Source organism: Nuphar pumila, chromosome 2 (assembly GCF_984573655.1).
Source record: "Nuphar pumila chromosome 2, dmNupPumi1.hap1.1, whole genome shotgun sequence".
In the NCBI taxonomy this organism is placed as follows: Eukaryota; Viridiplantae; Streptophyta; class Magnoliopsida; order Nymphaeales; family Nymphaeaceae; genus Nuphar; species Nuphar pumila.
Genome location: NC_143250.1, coordinates 10,281,846 through 10,302,929, shown reverse-complemented (window position 1 = coordinate 10,302,929; position 21,084 = coordinate 10,281,846). Strand labels below are relative to the sequence as shown.

Below are 21,084 nucleotides of genomic sequence, written 5' to 3'. Positions count from 1 at the left end.
TTTGAGCTCTCCAAAAGAGACGTTGGATTCCAACGTCTCTTAATATAGTTGTTGGACTACAGTCCAACAACATTTATTATTATAGCTGTTGGACTATAGTCCAACTACATTTATTATAACTGTTGGACTACAGTCCAACAACTATTTGCGCAGTCAAGTTCCAACAGGAACTTGACTGGATCAAATGTCTAGTTTTTATTGAACTAGATGCTAAAAAAGAAAATAAAGAAAAATAGAAAAAGAAAATAATAAAAGAAAATATAATATATATATATTACAGTTTACATTTTAACAACGACTAGAAAAAGAGCATAAATACAATGCCACTAAAGGGCCAAAAACACATATGAAGGTGTGTATAAACACCTTTTGTCTACATATAATGACACTTAAAACTAGTGTATCAACGACTAGAATAGGAGCATAATGCCAACAAAGGGCTAAAAATCGTGCATGAAGGTATGAATAAACAACTCTTGTCTACATAGAATAACACTAAGGATCAAGTGTATCAGCTACTAGAACAAGAGTATAAAGCCAACAATGGGTTAGAAATCTCACATGAAGATAATGACACTTAGAAACAAGTGTATCAACGACTAGAACAAGAGTACAAAGCCAACAATGGGTTAAAAATCATACATGAAGGTGTGAATAAACTTCTCTTGTCTACATATAATGATACTTAAAAACAAGTGTATTAGTGACTATAATAAGAATATAAAGCCAACAATGGGCTAAAAATACATACGATGGTGTGAACAAACATCTCTTGTCTACATATGATAACACTTAGATAAGAGGCATAAAAAGGACAACACAAATGCCATAAGAAGGCAATAAATACTCACGGAAATAATTTTCCAAATAGGTGAGCTCATAAAAGGAACTGATATGAAAAAACAGTTTGACTTCGAAAAAACCAATAATGGTAGATGACCAATGTTAGAAAAAGTGCAATTATATGCATAACAATATGTCTTATGACAACCTTTTCAATAAAAAAAAATCTTGCTTAACATAATCAATTCCTCAAAAAAATTTCACCGATAAGGAATAGATGTACTTGGGCACATTACATAAAAAAGATCTAATAATTTTAACACCAAAAGTCTACTATGAGACAAACAAAACATGTAATATTAAGGAAATAATACATATAAAGTTCTTAGAAGAACCTTTTAAAATCTCAAAGGTAAACATAATTACTATCAATCATGAATACTTGAAGTAATAAGATGATCTAATAACTCATAGCCACATTGTGACGCCCCAAACTTTGAAACTTGCGAACCTTTCAGAAAACAAGCTAGAGACTAGAAAAAATCTCTTTCCTTCAGAGTTTGTTTATGAAATCAGCGAAAGAATATTCTTTTGTTAAATTCAGAAAGGCAAGCTGACAACTTTGGGCACGTTAGCTAAAAAAATCAAAACTCACAATCCATGCTACTTGCAAAACACTTGGAAAAACCACTTCCATTAAAAGAAGTTCCCAAATAGTATAAAATTCGGATATCCCAAGAAAAATCTGTTACAAAACCCCAAAAACGTCTAGGACGCGAGCTAAGAGCATGAAGAGGAAATCTTGAAGCCATCGTGCCATCGTTCGTGGTGTATCTAATCATCACTTGTACCCATAGAATGAGTTAGTTTTGCGAAAATAGTAGGTGCACAAGAGAGGCTACAGGAAATTGAATTAAGTACATTTAATTCAGTATGTTAAGCAGTTTAAAGCAGATATGTAGTTAAATAGGTAAGCCGTTCAAAACAGGTAGGCAGTTCAAAGCAGGTAAGCAGCTCAAAGCAGGTAGGCAGTTCAAAGCAAGTAAGCAGTGCAACTGTCAAACGCAGCATGACGATTCATTTGATTGTAAGTTGTGAACTACTACACAATAAGCAAGTCTCATGACCCATCAACCAGTGTGAACAGACTTTATGTTTCGATATTACTGACCTGCGAGTACGCGCAGACAAAACATAAAAACAACTGAGACTAGTTCGGGCGTCTGTTATTCTATGTATTTTCAATAACCCGAATAGCTAGTTGAGTCCGCTCCTAAGGGGACGACTTTAGCCGAGAGAGGATTCCCCAAAGGCAGGTACTTGACAACGGATACATCCAACTTCTGCAGAAGTCCATGGGATCTACTACCTAGGATAATGTCTGGTAGTCTCTTACCGTAACTCCAAGGGGGGTCGGATCTTTGCCCGTGGGGTGGTTGTTAACAACCTGTCCATTTGAGTTTTGTACCGATCCATCCTCTCCCTTGTCAGATAACAAGAAGCGAATGGGTGTGTTAGGTGTTTCTTAACTAACGACCCATCCTATGCTGTGGTCTTTCAACCACTCGAGCATCTAGCCTGTGAAGGCAATCAGTCACCATTTTATGTGATTACTGCAATGTGTATTTAGCATAGTTCGAGGTCGCACGACCGTCTCATCCGATCATCACAGTACTAGCGTGTAGTGCACGACTACAAGTACTCTAGGATGAAAGGGGTATAACTCCTCAATAGGAGCCTCAACAGAAGTGTTTCACAAAGATGTAATGTTTCTCAAACTTTACTTTTGACATTATTTATCTTTTGAAACAGCCAACAGTTTGTACCACATTTGGCATGCGATTTTCTAGAATCTCATCCGCTATTGTGGTATTTACATGTCTCGCATGACTCGATACCAGCCTCGATAGATGGGATATGGGTTTCTTAACGGAACCCCCGCTAAGAAGTTCGCTCAAGTCAACTTTGCAGGACTGCTCGCTCGAAAATCATGATCCCTCTCCTTAGACGAGGATGTATCACTAAGCTCCCGACTCAACTCTTGTTGCAAGAGGGAGAGCGGTAAATGTCTCTTGCATCTTCCACGATGATACATTTATAGTACATGCAATGAGGGAAAACCTGAGTGTCATCTGCAATGGCAAGACATTAACGAAACATTTGCAAAAGCAGGATCCTGGGCGCAAAGCACGACGTCAAAGTAAAGACTGTAAGTAGGAGTGCAAATGCAAAGCCTGGGCACAACGAGCTACGACAAAGTAAAGACTGAAAGCAAGATTGCGTGAGCGAAACATAGGTGCAAAGCGCGGTGGCAAATGAAAGACATGACAGAAAGTAAAGGACAAGGATCGCGAAACCGCGTCCTTGAGTTAAATGCGTACTCGTATAAATATATATGCATATATATTTATTTAATTGTCCTTTTTAGTTAATTGAACTCAATTCAATTGTCCAAGTCTTCTGTGTAATCTTCTCCTACCTTGGAGAGTTGCAAGCTTGCTTGCGTTTGCAGGTGTAAGCAATTGACGGCTCGGGTCGCGGAGCGGGATCCGTTGCAACTACAAATATACGATATTAACATTCAACCAAGACGAAAAGCAAAGGTAAGGAGAAGACTCGACTTCTTCGATACACAGGGCTGGGGCCAACCTTCTCAGCCAACCTGAAAAAAAAAAGGACGGGGCAGGGCCCATCGACCCTTGCCTCCAAAATAACAGGTGCAGGGGGCCATGGGCCCCTGCTGGAATGAGATGAAGGGCAGGGGCCGATGGCCCTTGCTGGAAAAGTAAAAAGGGCAAGGGCCATCGGCCACTCCCTTCTGGGAAAATGAGTAGAGGGGGGGGGGGGGGCGACGGTCCCCCCTGCAGCTTTTGGGAGAGGAGGCAGGGGCCAATGGCCCCTGTTGGGCCTGCTTAACAGGGAAACGAGACAGGGGACGTTTTTGAGAGGAAAAAGGAGGCAGGGGCCAAAGGCCCCTGCCGAAAAATCTTATGAGAACGAAAAGGTGTGGGGGGGGGGGGGCTTCCTGACCCCTTTCTATCGGACTGTTGCGGGACCGAGGCAGCGAGAGGGAGGAAAAAGGAAAGAAAAAGGGGGGAGAAGAAAAGAAAAGAAAAGGGGAAGGAGAGGAGAAGAGGTGTATCTGGGCGGTCGCCGGAGGAGCTTCGGGGTTGTCAGCGGTCAGACGGAGGGTCGCAGGCGGCGGCGGGTTGACAGGGGTCTCCGGGCTGGCGCCGGAGAGGATCGGAACCGAGAGAGAGACAAGAGGGGGAGAGTGCAGAGAGAACGAGAGGGCAGGAGAGACGAGGGGAAGGAGGTTTCGAGAAACCTCCCCCCTTGCCTCGCTGTCCTTAAAGGGCACGAGAGGCGGTGCCTTCCATTGGGTACGGATCCGACCCGAATCCAAGTTATTTTTTTTTCGTGTTTTACACACATAGGTTATATAGAAGCTATGAAATTCTGCCAAACATAATTCATAATTCAATCTATTTTTGTGTGACTATAACACATTATTAGAGAAAATGAATTAACAATATAAAATGCATTCAAAGCATCTAATACAAGATTTACTTTCTATATAAAAGTCAAATAAAGATGAATACAAATATCTAAGATCATTCTCAAGCGTAATCAATCGAGAATGTTTTTCAAAGAATTATTTTCGCATAATGAGAGAAACATCTTAAAGTCAACCATTGAAATCACATAAAATATGAGACATGAACATGTCAATATGCAAAATATTCATGATATTACCAAAGAGTTAAAGAAAACATGATGACATAAGGTGTACTTCATACAAGTTTCTAAAATTTTAAGTAACTCATAAAATTCATAATGATTACCAATAATTATTATGATAAAACCAAATGCATACAACAAGGGAATTAGCAATATGAAAAGCATAATATTTAATATTTTAAAGGAAAATCATATATTCTTGTAAAATGTAATTTTTATGACAATATGCATAATTAAACAAATGTTTTATGGAAATATGCTTACACACAAGATTTAATAATTTCTTTAAAAAACTATTCATTTTTAACATGTTTAGCAAGCTGCTACTATATTTTAATTACATTTGTAAATGCATGCCGTAAATATTTAAAGTAGAGAATCCAAAAAAAAATTACAAAAGTATCCTTATATATATATATATATAATGATCAAGAAAATAAGTTTTTTCTCATGCATAATGCATGAGATAAATTATACAAGAGACACCTTTTAAAAAGTATGTGATACATACTGGGTAAATTCTTTCTTTGAATCCAAACTTTGACACACTTTTCGAGGTGACCACCGTGATGACACAACACACGAACTATTCTTCTAGAGACTTAGCTTTGATACCATGTAAGGAAATAGGCGGAAGTGTAACCCAAGAATGCTCAAGCATTCACAAAGTCCAATAATTGACAAACACTACGACATTCAAACAAGAAGTCCACAAAGGAACAATATGAAAGCCTAAAAAGGCTACATAATTATGAAAAAATAATGGAATATTTATTGGAATGGGCCTTGAAAGGCATACTAATACAAAGGGGGAATGACCCCTATTTGTACAACAAAAGAGCAAAAGATAGAGCCATTGGGGGCTCCCCATAGAGACGTTGGGAGCCCCCAACGGTCTCATTTGTGACTGGTCCCAACGACTCTACGTGGGACCCCCAATGCGTGTTCAAAAAGGGTATTAGAAAGGAAAATTACAAAAAATAAAAAAGATAAAATAACCTAATTAATAAATAGTTGTTTATATAAAACAACTATGTAAAAAGACAAAAATACCCTTATCAGGTATTGCAAAAGAATTACATATTTTTATATATAGACATGTATATATATATATATATATATATATATATATATATATATACGTATGTATATATATTTTTAACACAACTCAGCCCTGCTCGTCTATTTCTTGGATTAACCAAATGAAGAGACTCAAGAACCAGCAAACTAGGAGTTAGGCTGAGTTTATATATATATCCTAGTCACAAATATCGGTATCGGCTATATCTCGGTGAGGCTACTTCTCACAATATTATAGGTTTGGTGATAAATCTTGGGGCATAAAATAATAAAAATTATATAGAAATAAAAAAATAAGAAAACATCATGTTTTGATAATGAAATACATATATACTAAAAAAACATAGAAATGCAAAATAAAGAAGAAAAACACATTTAAGATGTAGAAAATAAATAAAAACAGTAACAATAATCAATAATATCGTTATATTATAATGAGAATATCATGATATTCTTGTGATATTATTTCGATATAATCAAATTGGAGATATTTTCAAAATGTAGTGATAAAAACCTATAATAGCGTTTGCTGAAAATACAACGATAATATTGTGATAGTTTGAAAATATCGCCGATATCTGTGACATATATATATATATATATATATATATATATATATATATATATATATATATACACACGCACACACACACATCTTTCTAGAATAAAAAAATGGAATTAACTCCAAAGATATCTTGGAAGATAAAAATATTTTAAATGAAAATGTCGAGATGTTATTACTGTCATTTCTTGAATACATTCCTCAAAAATCTTTCTCTTCTAAATTTTTATTTTATATATTTTAAATGTTCCATGAATTTAGCATGAAATGCCACTTACAAAATTTTCCAAGAAAAATGCTTGCTGACCTTATTATGCAATGTATGCATGTACATACATGGGTAAGTGAATGTATGTGTGGGTAATTAAGAAAAAAAGTGCATATATTTGTATGTACTCTGTGTCATGCGGAAATGAATAGTGGATCAGTCAACAATATGGAAGTGATAGTAAAAATTTTGGACCATCCTGCTGGTTTTCTTCATCAACATAATGTTGGAATCAGATCGATGTCACTGAATTTTTTGTTGTTAGGCCACTTGTATTAACAAGTGGCGGATGGTGTAACAGTCAATTCGTAAAGTATTATTAATAATTCTGTTCTTGATAAACACTTAACAGTATGTTGCTGCTTTTTTTTTCCAGTCAGTTTTGTGTGTTTTTTGCACCATGGTCACCAACATCAATATGGACAATTTCTTGATTTGGAGATATTCTTGGGTGAATGTAAAAATAGTTGCTTTGCTGGGGTATATGTTTACAAAGGACCTTTTAAGAATTTAGGGAAGTGAAAAACTATTCAAGACTTTGAAAACACAATGTACTAAGTACAAGAATTCTTTTAAGTTGGCAAACTTCCACGACTATAGCACTCTTACCAAAATCCGCTGTTGTTTTGGAAATTCGCCCTGTAATAGGTCTGATATTATTCTATCAAACTCTATGACATTGTTGTGTATTGTTATCAATGTATTGAAGATATTTGTCCTGTTATACCCAAGCGAATAGAGATTTGCTTTTATTTTCAGTGATATTTATTGTTATAATATCTATCTGCCAGTTGGTTTCCTTTAACTTGCTAATGAACATGCCATGCTTTATGGAAGTTCTGTGTCGGTCTAACCATAACCTCGTGTTGGATTTTAGCTTTCAATGTTGATATGGCCACAGTTGCCATCTAATCCATCTGTCTCAGATAGCAGGGTGTTTCTTCCTAATTCGACAAGGATTTGATGCTTTATATGTTGCCTTATTTTCCTGATATTGATTATGATAGACGAAGCTGGATATGTGCCAATCGTTCAATGTTGTAAAGAATGGATTTTATGTGTGTAACTTCAGTCTTAACTATCAATATGGTCACAATTGCCTATGTTACCCAAACAAGGATATGTCCAGTGTTGGACACAGGTAAGTAATGTCACCAACATCACGGTGTAAAAAGTTAATTATGTATTTTATATGTTGACACACATGAAAAATGTAAGATATTTTGAATTTCATCTGCATAGAGACTTTTTCAAATTAATAATGCATATATCTTGTTCCATAATTTTCTTTGATGGCTCAAAGAGGCATAAAATATGGTTTGTGCATTATTGAAATGCTTGTAATCTTTAGACAAAATTAATTGTAAGAAGTATATTTGTATCCACAAAAGGAAAAACTTAAAGGTTCATCATGAAGAACTTGGTGACCACTCAAACTAAAAGCTGAACTTTCTAGAAGTATTGATGTCGACGTTGAGTCGCCAAGTATCAGATCCTAATACAACCTGCTGTTATGAGTTTCTATGTGACATATTGTCATTCTCTTTCATGTTACTTTAACTGAGGGTTAAATTGTTTCCCGAACTATTCTCTCCTGAGTTAATACTTTTATGTGGGGTGGATAGTTTCAATGTTTGTTCCTGCGGCTTTAGGTTGTTTTCTTTCATCAATCAACTGCAGGCTAAAAAGGAACTGGTAGAGGAACTTGATAAGCATAAGCACCGAAGAGAGAGTCTTATTGAGGTATGCATATATGTCACTTTTTGCATTATGTTGATCAAATTGTTAAATTCAATGGAAACGGTAAATCCATGTACTAAATTGTATGAGGTGGTCATAAAGAGCCTTGGTTAATGTTTCTAGCTTTATATGCACATTATTTCCATCTTGATGTATGGTAGAACAGTTTTTATCTGATTAAAGACTAGGAGCTTGTAATGACATTTTGGAAGTGGGCCAGCAAGGCTGGCTTGGTCGTAGTCCTGAGCTGTGAAAAAAGATTAGTCAGCTTGAGATCTGGATTGGCTCACTGCAAGCTTATTTTCGGTGACTGACATGGTATATATGCACATCCTTTGGCATGTTTCAACGCTATTTGTAGTCTTTTACTAAAAGGATAAGGCACAGGGGTTTGTGTCACACTCATTTATTTTTTTAGGTAACAAGGTTTGGCTGATGAAAGCTTGGGCCATGCCTGTAGCATGTGTAGCGAAAGATGTGATATTGGGACCTTTTAGTCTTATGGCTTTTTATACAAGCGTATATTTCTTTTTCTAATTTGGATCTTCTACAGAGTGGAGTTTCAACGGTGCAGCTAACCTCAGACGCAGAGTTAGATGAGAAGATGGCTAGCTACTTGCACTCTGTGGATCAAGTTGAGGAGGCTGCAAATTTAGTTTTTAGTGATGGTGCTACTGCTCGTGTTTCAAGTACCTCATCTGTACATGTGGACTTAGCCACCAACAATGATGGTAGAACTGGTTTGTTTGCTTCGACCCTGGAATTTTGTTGCAATTAAAACTTCTTGATGTAAATGACTTCTTTCGCTGCTGCTGTTGAATTTCTTTTTATATTCCGATGTTTTTTGCATTTACATTCTGCTTTTTCCTGCATTTGTTTATTTATTTTAATGAAACGGAAACTTGACAAGAAGGAATTTTTACTGTTGCATTTGGATAACCTTTCTTTTTTTTTCATTTCATTTAATTTGGCACATGAATTTTCTTGGCAGGTCGGCTTGTTGGCTCTCTAGCCTCAACTAGCCAACCAGTACCTCCTACTTCAAGCCATGCTACACCATTAAAAGATGCTGATGAAAAGAGTGATAGATCTAGTGTTCCAAAGCCTGGTGTAGAAACACGTAGAGCGGGGAGAAAATTAATCAGGCCTCAGTTGGGAGTAGATCAATCTGTGCATCCCTCTGTCAGAGAGCTCCATCGTGAGCGGTCTGAACCCACCTCTGAGATATTGTCCCATCTAGAGCAATCTGAACCCGTTGCTGACACGGAGGTGCCTGAAATAGAGGGGGACAACAATTTGGAGGAAAGTAGATCTGTATCTGTTGATGCTGAACTTAATGAAGTGACAACAATGTCAGCTAGGAAACGTGTGGTGGATTCCTCTTCATCTGATTTGCAAGAAGGACTTACACAGCAGCATGCCAAAAAGTCTAAATATGCTGATTCCTGTCAAGAGGATGCAGATGATAATGCTAGCCAAGTTTTGTCTGAAAATCCTGAGCTGCCACTATCTGTCTCAGATGACGTTCCTCCTGATTCAAGTGAGCTGGAGATCTTTGATCCTCCAAAGGATGGAAACATGGAGATTGAGAATGCGCCAGCCATGTCTTCTATTGAACCATTGCTTGTCAGCGACTTGGAGACCACAAACATTGAGCCAGGTGATGCTGTGGAGACTTTGGATAGACCTGGAGATGAAAATGATTCATTTGACGGTGGTAATGTTGCAGTGATGGTTAAAGATACTTCTATGGAAATTGATGAAGAGAGGGAAGAAGGGGAATTTGTGTCCGAGTCAATGCAGGAGATTGATGAGACTCTTGCCCAGCTTGAGCAGTCTCAGACACCATCTGAGTCTTGTGCTGCTGGTTCTGATGTCGAAGAAGAAGGGGAAGCTACTGTTGGTATAAGAAATTCAGAGGTTACATCACCTGTGGCTACTCAGGATTCAAAAGAGGTGGATGCTTCTAGTCCTCCTAATGCCTCAGATGTGTCCAACATTGATCCTCCAGCGGCAATACAAGACCCAGTTCCAAGTAGTGCATCCGATCTGACCAAGCCTGCACCAGAAAGTACTGCAGGAGATCCTGTTATGCAAATACAAGCTAGTCCTGGTGATACATCAGAAACAAGGAAGGAAAAAGAATCCTCAACAGGTACAAACATAATAAATATTGCAGAGAGAGCTAAGGCAAGGTCACTTGCAAGGAGTTCAGGAATTGCATCCAGTCCCTCTCCTGCTAGAGGTCGTGGTAGAGGTTTAAGAGGCAGTCAAAAGGTTATTTTCTCCTCTCTCTCTCTCAAGTTTCTGCTTATCATTCCTTATCTATAAATCAGGCTTCTGACATCTCTACTTGTGGTAATTTTGCTGCTGTAGAAGGATACTGGTAGCGGACGTGGTGGCCGTGGCCGTTCCCCAAATCGTTAATCGTTTTAATTTCACGTGTGGATAGTTCTTACAGGTTGATAGCCATACCAGTTTGTTGGATGCAGCTTGTTACCGCCGATGCCTGTTTTCTTCCTGTTTTGCCGTTGGGAATGGTTGTTTTCTACATATGAACATTAAGCTCATTTCCAATAGGCTGATCCACATTCTGTTCTTGGCCTTGAGGCATGACCATTATCGTCTTAAAACAGAGGGATTCTCTTGTGAAAAATGTAAGTTAAGCAAATTCTGGTTGGATTTTCTTGTATGCATAAAAGCGGGAATGCTTCTGATCTAGTCGGCCCACGGATAGACTCCTTTCTCTCTTACGTTCCATTAGCTGCCTTCCAAACGCTTACTCTACCCCACTTTTGATTCTCAATTCCACGATCTATGAATTTGGAAAAGCCTGTGCAGAACGTGCATGTATCCGCTTTTGTTTGTCTTGATAACATCTTAAGAGACAAGAAACGTAATGTATAAACTTCTAGTATTGCTTCACCTTCACCGTCACAAGGATATAAACACTATTTACCTCTTGCCAATAGTGTTCTTTCTTTTGTTTATTTTTATTTCATTTTGAGGAACCAAAAAGACCAAGGCAAAGACCTCATTGATCACTTGCCCCTAATCCAAGTCCAAGATTAGATGCCTTCTTTGTGAGGCTCGTGCTGCCTTTACAAAAAGAATAATGCAACACATCCACCTCTTCTTTAAGGGCTTGTTTCCTGGCTTGCTCAAGATTGGACGGTCCGTCATAACATACATTGTCTGTTTTGTAACAAATTTACTTAGTCCAATGTTTAGTGGCTTGTTTACGAAAGTTGTGTTTCTTATGTCCAATAATTGTTTTACATTGTCCAGATAACTTGGATACATGGATAATGGGTTGGATAACTTTGTTTTGGATTGCAAGACTCAATTTGCTCAAGCAGTTTATTTATTATTGATTTTAACTTTGGATATAGATCTCAGATTGGATTTAAAATCTAAAAATATTTAAAATTTGGGTAATTTCAGAGAAATAAAAATTTATATTGTTTTGATATATAAATGCTTTAATTGGTGTCATATTGGATCTAATTATGAAAGTTTATCATTTTTTTTTGGATTTAGCGCTAAATATGGATCTCAAATTGATTTCAAGTACGAAAAAATGTTTAAATTGTTTATAATTTGAGAAAAAATGAGAATTCAATTTTTTTATATACAAATTTAAAAAGCATAAATAAAATCATAAAATTTTAAAATGTAAGCAATAAATCATAAATAAATAAAAACCCATAAATAAACAAAAACCCATAAATAAACAAAAACCCATAAATAAACTTTAAAATTAAATATAAAAAATCTTAATTCAAACCCTAATAAAATTAAATATAGAAATTTGATTCAAAACCTAAATCAAAGGAAAAAAAATTAATCGAATTAAATATTTAAAATCTTAATTAAAGAAATTTGATTCAAAGCCCTAATCAATGAAAAAATAAAAAATTTAAACAATGAAAGTCAAAGAAAAAACCCTTAATCAATGAAAATGAAAGACAATAAATAAATCACAAATATACTTTAAATGAATCATAAAAACCTAAAAAACAAGAAAATAAATCATAAATAAATAAAAAAACCCTAAACTATAGGAAAATAAATCATAAAATCAAAGAAACCACAAATAAACTATAAAATTAAAAATACCCTTGGCACTTCTTATATGCAAGGGGCTGACACCCATAAGAATGGGACACTGACCACCCCGTCTAGTGGCCAAGGTTGCCTCCCACTACGCCAAACCTCTTTGAGCTCAGTTTTCCTTGGTTATTGAAAAAAGAACTAAATACAACCAGTTGCTTAGATTTCGCTAGTTGTACTAACAGTACTCATTGTACTGTGTGTAAGAATATAATAGTCATCACAAACGCATATGTTTCAATCAACATCCCAGAAATAACAAAAAGCACAACTTGAGTCCTCATGGACTTAGCGTAAGAGGTTCCTCAAGATTAGAGATTAATGGTACACGTTCCATGTACTAGGATAGGAGCCCACATTTCCATCAATTAAGAGTAAATAAAGCTTTCAGCGTGTACAAGCATAAAGGATGCCATAAGTAGAAAAATCCATTTTCTAGGTGGTTCCTTAGACCCTAAGGCCTCGTTTGATCTGTGGGCCACACTGTCTAGGACAACTTGTCCTGAACTAGAAAATGCATTAATTAAGGCCTCAACAAGATGCCTTGTTCCAAAAAAGTTTGCATCCTAGCCACTTCAATCTCTTTTTTTTTTCTTGACAGAGAAAGCTGGGGTTAGGCAGACCCCTACCAGTTATACAACCATATACCATTGGGATTCCAACTTGCAACATCCCAACTCAAGGTGACGTGTGATCATGCATATATTTTGAGGTTTATTTCATATTAAAATATGCATGATTTTATGAAAAAACGTATTAAAAACCCAATTTTATGCTAGTTTCGAGTAAATGTACTGAAATGATTAAAAAAATGCTTAAAAATTAGTTTTATTTTGCAATTTAGTGTATATTTTAGTGATTGTCATTAATGTAGTAGTGTTAGTTTTTAAAAATAATAAAAAATAGTGTTAAAATAGAGTTAGTTTAGATTTTTTTTAAAACATAGTCAAAATGAGGTGTTTTGTAAATAACTTTTTGTAGGAGAGGTTTTAAATGGAATTTTCAGAAAAGAATAGGACTCTCAGGAAACAATTTTTTCTTTAAATCCCATACGTAGGATGTGAGAAAGGGGCCTTTTCATGAATTGCATGTTTGCCTTCTCTTCTTCCCCTTCCTCTCCACCTCTTCTTCTCCTTCTCCCTCTTTCTCTCATCTTTCCCCTTCCTTCTTTCCGGTGGAGACACTCAGCCCGACAGCAGCAAGCGTGGAGGTCAATCTCTTTTCTCAACCAAGGCACAGGTACTCTTCTTCCTTCTTCGTCTTCTGTTCTTCTTTAATCTTTTCTCTGGTTATCTGAGTTAGCATATGTACTTTTGATTTCTGTAACAAGATTATCATCGGCATTTGCTTTCACGAATTCATCAGCTTCAACTCTGTTTTTGTAGCAACATCAACATCAATACTTAATTCCTTTAATCTGGATATAGAATGTTTGATTTCCGTTAAATTTTGCATTGTGAATGTCTGCATTTTAAATTCATTGCATGTTAGTATCAGCATTATCAGAAGATGAAATTGTAAAATCTGATCGATTGATCGAATTGTGATTTACTGAATTTTTTTCAGCAATCGATAGCGATTTGTGTGAAGGTTAAGCGATAATCTGGATTTGGTTCCGGCGATGATTTGGATCATTTGAATTGAATAAGGCGATAATCTGATCATCGGATTATTGTTGGTTTGTCAGAAAAATCAGCGTGATCACCTGATCTACTGAGTTCCAGCATTGATCGGAGTTTTGGATTGATTTTATTCTATCAGAATTCTATTGATCACCGTGACTGAGATATCCGGCGAGTATTGTGTCCAAAGTTAATCGAATTTGATTTCTGGTTTGATCAGATGTTTGAACCGATTTCGGTCTATCGGAGTCATGTAATGTTTTGATTTGATTAAAGATCTGATTTTTTATTAACTAAGCCAGAAAACATTTGATGGATCATCTATTTACTAAGCTTTTCGGTTACTGATTGTCGTGATGCTACTGATCGTTGTCACTGTTCAATGATCATCGTTGCTGCCAGGATTTCTGGTGACCATTGCTCAAATGATCTCAGGATTTCTGGGGTAGATGCCTGGATTGGTTTGATGTCTAAATTCTGGATCCAGTTTGAGTACTATCGGTGTTTTGAGCATTATCCGAATTCTGATAATTTGGTGTTATCTTCTGAGTTTTCCAACTAGATGTTAGCTAATTGAATTTCTTGTTTTCTTATGTTGAATTTCCTATGTTTCATTACATGAATTTCTTGTTTTACATGTGTTGTATTTTCCTGTTTTTCATTTTTTGATTTCTTGTATTTCCTGTTTTGTTCATTCTTTGTTTTTTTGTTTTTCATTCTCGCAATTTCCTGTTTTGTTCATTCTTTGTTTTTCCTGCATATTCATTCTCAGATTTCATATCCATTCTTTAATTTCCTATTTTGCATTTCATATTTATTGAATTTCCTGTTTTGATTTCATATTCTTTCATAACCACGCATTTCCTGTTTACTTGTAATTGAATTTTTTTTCTATTCCATTACTTCAGTTTACTATTTCCTATCATTTTTAATTGTAATTTCTTGCTGTTTAGTTACATAATTTGATAAACTGCGAGTAAAGTGAGTTGTAATTGTTAGTGATTTGTACTTTCATTTACTTAGTTAATGTGTAATTAGATTTACTTAATGATTTGTAATTAGATTACTTAATTGATTCGAAATAATTAGCATTTAATATAGTTTTACTTGTCATTTAGATTTCTTTCACATTGCCTTTCATTGTTTAACATTTAATTAGTATACTTTGTTTAATATAGTTTTTATTTCTCTCTCTTGTGTTGCTTGTGTTTTTTTGAACTGTGCAGGATCACACGGAGTGGAGCGGAAGTGATCGAGTGACACGGAAGCACAAGCATAGAAGAATTTTTGCTTTTCTTTTAGAATTTAGGAATTTAATTCTGGGTTTGTAATAAAGTCTTTTTAAGCCCTCTGCGTAGAGTATTCATTTATTGTAATGGCTAGGTAGCTTAAATTTCCTCATACTTTTCATTTTGGCAATAAAGAATAGTTTAGTTGCTTATTTGAAATGCAAAGTATTTTCGTTCCCTGAGTTCGACCCGGTCTCTACTACTAGTGAGAACCGGTTTTTATTATTTGATATTTGGTTTTCACATGCTTTTCATTTAAAAATCTTTTCAAAACTATAATTTCTTCAAAAGAACATCAAACTTTTGGTGTCGTTGTCGAGGAACAGTGAAATACAAGTATTCACTTTATTGCCTATTTGTTTGTTCACGTATTTTTAGGATTATTTAGTTTACTTTCCAGTTATTACTTAGGATTGTTTAGTTTACTTTTCTGTTGAATATCTAGGACTGTTTAGCTTATTTTTTGCATTTAGGATTAGAACCACGTGTTTGCACAACGTAGAGACCAATTTATATTTCTTGCACAACCTATCCATAGGATACCCTTAGAGGTGACTGTGCACGATTAGTACTGTGGTCATAGTTTGCTTTTCGCAAATCCTCTGTTGAGTGCAAGTGTGGTGTTTGTTTGTTTCTTGCTTTTTGTATTTGTTTTTGCTTACTCGCTTTGTGGTTTGCGTGGTTTGGCCGCTAGCGTATTAGTTAGGTAGAAAACCTCAAATTAGAACGTGTGCTACACTAGTCTACTTTGAGGTGTATGCAAGGGCGATGCTCGCTTGACCTCGAGCTGGTAGAGCCGATTGAGGACCCAAAGTCCCTTATTAGGAGAGCCCAGAGATCTGCAACCATGGCTGAGGAGCAACGGATGATTCGTAATCTTAGGGAGTACTTCATGCCCAATACCTATACTCCCGCCTCCTGCATCACGAGACCTGATGTAGGAGCGAACCGCTTTGAGATTAAGGGCAGTGTGATCCAGATGCTACCTTCATTTTATGACCTTAGTAATGAAGACCCATATCGTCATCTCGACGAATTGCTTGAGATTTGCCTGATAGTGCGAATCAATAATTTTGGAGACGATGCTATGAGGTTAACCTTGTTTTCCTTCTCTCTGAAGGATAAAACCAAGCATTGGCTGAAGGTGTTAGATATTGTTCAAATTATCACTTGGGAACATATGCAAATGGAGTTTTTAAAGAAATATTTCCCAATTAATAAGACAAATCAATATCGAAGGGCCATCACCAGCTTTTCACAAATAGAGGGAGAAATGTTTCTCGAGACTTGGGAGAGGATGAAGGATCTTCTCCGCAAGTGTCCCCACCACCAGGTGCCTCACTGGCAACTTGTGCAATATTTCTATAATGGTCCTACTGAGAAGAACCGTTAAATGGTTGATTCGTTGTGTGGGGGCACTTTCATGCTCAAGAGTGAGGATGAAGCTTTGTCGTTATTTGAGACCTTGAGTGAGAACACGATGTATCATGCCTTGTCTTCACGGCTAGATAACATCTGTGCTTAGTGGTCCTAGAAAAATAAGAATTTCTGAAGTAGGGTTCGAGCGAGATTTGCAAACCAAAGTTGACCTATTGACTAGGAAATTAGATCAATTCCTAGCCAATTCTTCGCGAAGTCCAGTAGGAAGAGTGTGCGAGTTATGCGCTAGCCCTATACACTGTGTTTTTGAGTGTCTGACAACACCGCTATATCCTAAATTCGTTCAGGAGCAGGTGAATGTTGCTCAAGGTTTCGCTAGGTCTGTGCACGATTCATTTGCACCCACTTATAACCCGGGATGTAGGAAATATAGGTCGTATTCTTTTGTTGTGCTGGACTGGCTGGCAGCCCAACCGAGTGGGGTTCGGTTGGGAAAAACCCAGCTCGACCAGACCCAGCCAGTTGGCAGAGCAAGCGGCAGGTCTGACAGCACTCAATGGGTGCTGACAGACCATGCCAAGCCCAGCCGATTAGCTGAGCAAGTGGTCTTTCAGAAAAAAAAAAAGAAATTCTATATATGTCTACTTTCATAATAAAACAGACAGTTATTTATGATAAAGGCTGCTTATTAGATGCATGCTTTATTATAACAATCGTTTCCCACGAATAGTCTAAACTATGGGTCGTTGGAGACATGTAGCATGTGAAAGAAATTCAGCATCATGCATACTTGAGAATAATCTCAGCTCAAGTATGTTAATCCATAGGTTTATCATGCAAGTATACTTGATTTTGAAACCATGTATAATTGAATGTGAACAGGCATATGACACTATATGTGGATTGTAAAACTGTACATGCATAACTGAATAAGAGTATGCATATTTATGCATACGTGCGTTGATGTGTTTTTTTTATGGCTTCATGTTAAAATAGTTGGTTTAATGGTATGCTATACGATGATTAATTATCTTCAGAATTTATGTGAAAACTGAGTGTAAAACTTAGTATGTGCACTTATAGACTGCAAATAAACCTTTCTATATAAGCATATATGAAGTATGATTTTGCATAAGGGTTCTCACTTGTTAGTGAATCTGGATTTTGATTGGGGATTGCACAACATGCATATACCTGCAATACCTGTGAGATAGAGTGACACACACATACATACCAAGAAGTGTATATATATTGTCTTTTTTGCTGGTTTGCGTGCTGGTACGGCCAAACCACTTTTTTTTTAATTGTGGTTGTTGAGCTGACTGGCAGCCAAGCTGTGTGGCACTCGACTGGCTGCGAGGACCTGCCAGAAAACCCACAGCCTGGTCTGGGTCTGTGTTGTGACTGCTAGGCCCATCTGACTCAACCGACTGGGCAGAAGATGAGCCCCAGCTGATTGGGTTCGTGAGGTGTTGAAAACAAAAAAAAAGAAGATTTTTTTTGTTGTTAGAGTTTTTTGCCAACTCAGTTGGCTGGATTGAACTGAGATAGTTCAGTCCTAGCCAACTGGGTTTGGCTGGACTGGTTTCTGATCAGTAGGACACAAACCCAGCTAGGTCGATTGGGCCATGTTAAAAAAAATGAATATAATATTCAGTCATGTATGCAAACTTTCAGATTTGGTTCAACGTATGTGATTTGGTTTCAATACATGCTAAAAATGGAACTTTTTACATGATTTGGCTGATTATAATATGCATACGCAGGATGTAATTTCAAGTCTGTTTTTAGTGCATGTGCATATATAAAATGAATGTGTGTAGCTATGTAATTAAATGTCCAGATTCGTTATTTGCACTGAACTTGGTTTATGTATGCAAAAGAATGACATTTCATATGTTGACACTTGGTATAGCATGCTAAATTTTATTACTATTGCATGTTTGCTTTCATGGGCATGGGCATACATGAAGTGGATGTGACATTGCGTGAACCTGCTTGCTTAAGTATTCACATGTGTTTTGTGAAGTGAATTATGATTGAAAACATGTTGATATAAACATGTGAATTAAATGAAGGCATACCTACGACATTACTAATGTGGACTAATGCGCATGCATATGAACATTATTATTTCATGCACATGGATTAAATTGGCATATATGAATATGCATTTAGAAGTATGTTGACATCATTGCATATATTGTATCTTGTTATGACTTTTGCATGGATTAAGCTTGGGTTGCTCATTTATTTGTTTTTATAGATCACAAAAATCACATTTGACATTTTTCTCTATATTGTACTGTTCTGCATTTTTTCATGGGCTGGAGCCTCGTGATGAGCCTCACATTTGGAAATGCAAAATTATGATATTAATTTGGTATGCTGAATTGCAAATTAATGAAATAACTATTTATAATAACATAAAGAAAAAAAACTATGTAATGTACTTTCTAAGATGTCTCATCGGGAGTATGGGACTCTTGAAGTTACGGTCTCAGAGAAACCAAAAAGATAAAAAAACTCAATGTGCATTGTTATTGCTCCTGAACCCGATATTGAGGTTCTTTCTTCTGGCCACGTTTTAGGGAGTTTCCGCCACTTTGCCTAGGGGTGGTGTGTAGACATATCTATTATTTTGGTATACCAAAAAAAGTAGAACTTGTGGATGGGTGGTCCCTGGTGTCCCGACATTAAATGGGTGGTCTAATGTTCTGAAGGCTGTTTCGGTTAAGGGCTAAGTCTGAAACCCAGTAATAAAATATAACTTGTATGCTAAGTTATCCTGAAAACCCTACTTGACCGTGAAAATTCTTACTCGTTTGGTGTATTCACGGGCAATGATAATAATAAAAAGTGAAACTTAAATGTGTATGCATTCTAATAGAGACATGCATATGAAAGAGAATTTGATTAAAAATAATAAATTACTCATGCATGTGCATTGAGATCATGCATATTTATTTGTGTTCCTTACTTATTATGCATTGTTAAATTCTATTGTATTACATCCTGTGACATGATGAATGTCTTTAGTGCTTATACAATTATGAAAAGTGTTCTAGTAGCATCCCTCTTAATTATTGCATGAATCTTATCTTTATTTTTTATGCTTATTTATTTTATTAAAGAGATTCGTACGTAGAATTTCTTTGATTTTGACACCTTTTGGTGTTTTTTGCAGTCTCATATGCCCATATGCCCAGTGAGACGACTTGCTCATAAGAGGAGCTACGGAGGGATCACATGACTGTTTGACAAACTTCTATGGACAACGAGACTTTTTTTTTCCTTTTTGTATTCTGATGTTCTTATTTATTTGTTTCATGACTCTATCATTTCTTAATTAATAAAGTTAATTCAGTTTGGGTTTGGATTGAAAGATGGGGTGTAAGATCCCTTGTAGTATGTCGAGTTTTCTAGTTGTGGTGGAACTGTAAAGGCTTTGGTCTTTGGAAAGATTTTCATAATAGATTTAAAAAAAAAATTCTGTACTTTTTCTTGGGTATGAGTTGGGGTAGTTACACACCATGTTGTTGACATTGCTGCCAGAGGTGGTCATGGCATGTGTTTACCATCTTGTTGACATTGTTGTTGAAGACCAATGATTTGGATCGCTGGATCGTCGATGGGTGGTAGTGGTAGTGGTGAAATAGATGGTGATGATGGATAGTAAAAAATCATTGTAGGGAGAACGGTTTTACGAGAGGTGGGTGTTGGTGTGGTGAGATGGATTGTGGGGAATATAAATCACCCTTTTCTCTTGGTAGAAAACATTCCTCTTCCCCTTAAGATAGTTTCTTACCAAAAAAGTGTACTTTTTAAAAAAACTCTTTCAGACAAAGTTTTTTTAGTTTGGAAGGGTAGAAAAATTCATACAAATTTTCTATTGTGCGTCACTTTTCCTATATTTTTCTAGCTTTCAATAGTGCCTTAAGGGCTTATTTGGAATCTAAGATCTGGGATAAGAGTTAATCATTTGGCAAAAAGTTGATCAAACTACCACCTGGTGGCTATTTGAAAACTGGTAGCTGGGATGAGAGTTAATGCATTTGGGATGGAAAGTGACATTGTATTTACACCAAAGAATAGAATTGACAGCTACTGCCAAATCCAGGATTTGGCAGCTGCCATTTCCTCAAATGCAACTTCCCATTCCATCTGCTAGTTTCCAAACATGGCCTAATTTGAAGTCATGCTTCTTCAAAAACTCTAGCAGTGTCTGCTTTGAAGAGAGAAGAAGACAGGGTCCTAATAGAAAAGCAAGATCTTCATAAAATAAGAGATTACATCCGTAAGTTCAGATTAAGCAAACACCTACAACTATAGTTTTTGAAATTGTTTAGGAGATAAAACTGGTTAATACCTACCAATCTGTGTATCAGCTCACATGCGTGGTGTGCATGCTTGTGTGTGTGTGCACACGCATAAACAAAAAATATATGACCAGAATTCTCGTCAGCCAGTCCTCATTTCCCCCTTAATTCTTCGAATGTAATTTGC

At 36.4% G+C, this 21,084-nt stretch overlaps 1 protein-coding gene across 5 annotated transcripts in view; it reads left to right on the top strand.

Annotated features, from left to right (window-relative positions):
• Nucleotides 1-19,808, top strand: part of NUA (nuclear pore anchor) — a 165,799-nt gene extending 145,991 nt beyond the window's left edge. Inside the window, exons 46-50 of one of the 5 annotated variants that reach the window (XM_089995210.1) lie at nucleotides 8,115-8,177; nucleotides 8,728-8,914; nucleotides 9,166-10,451; nucleotides 10,551-10,635; nucleotides 19,766-19,808. In XM_089995210.1, the coding sequence (XP_089851336.1) occupies nucleotides 8,115-8,177; nucleotides 8,728-8,914; nucleotides 9,166-10,451; nucleotides 10,551-10,601 (1,587 nt within the window). In that variant the 3' untranslated portion in view covers nucleotides 10,602-10,635; nucleotides 19,766-19,808. Of the gene's footprint in view, nucleotides 1-8,114; nucleotides 8,178-8,727; nucleotides 8,915-9,165; nucleotides 10,452-10,550; nucleotides 10,896-15,135; nucleotides 15,288-19,765 lie in introns of those variants that run through there. The other 4 variants (XM_089995206.1, XM_089995213.1, XM_089995205.1 and 1 more) reach the window with 4 other exon arrangements.
• Nucleotides 19,809-21,084: the final 1,276 nt, after the last annotated feature.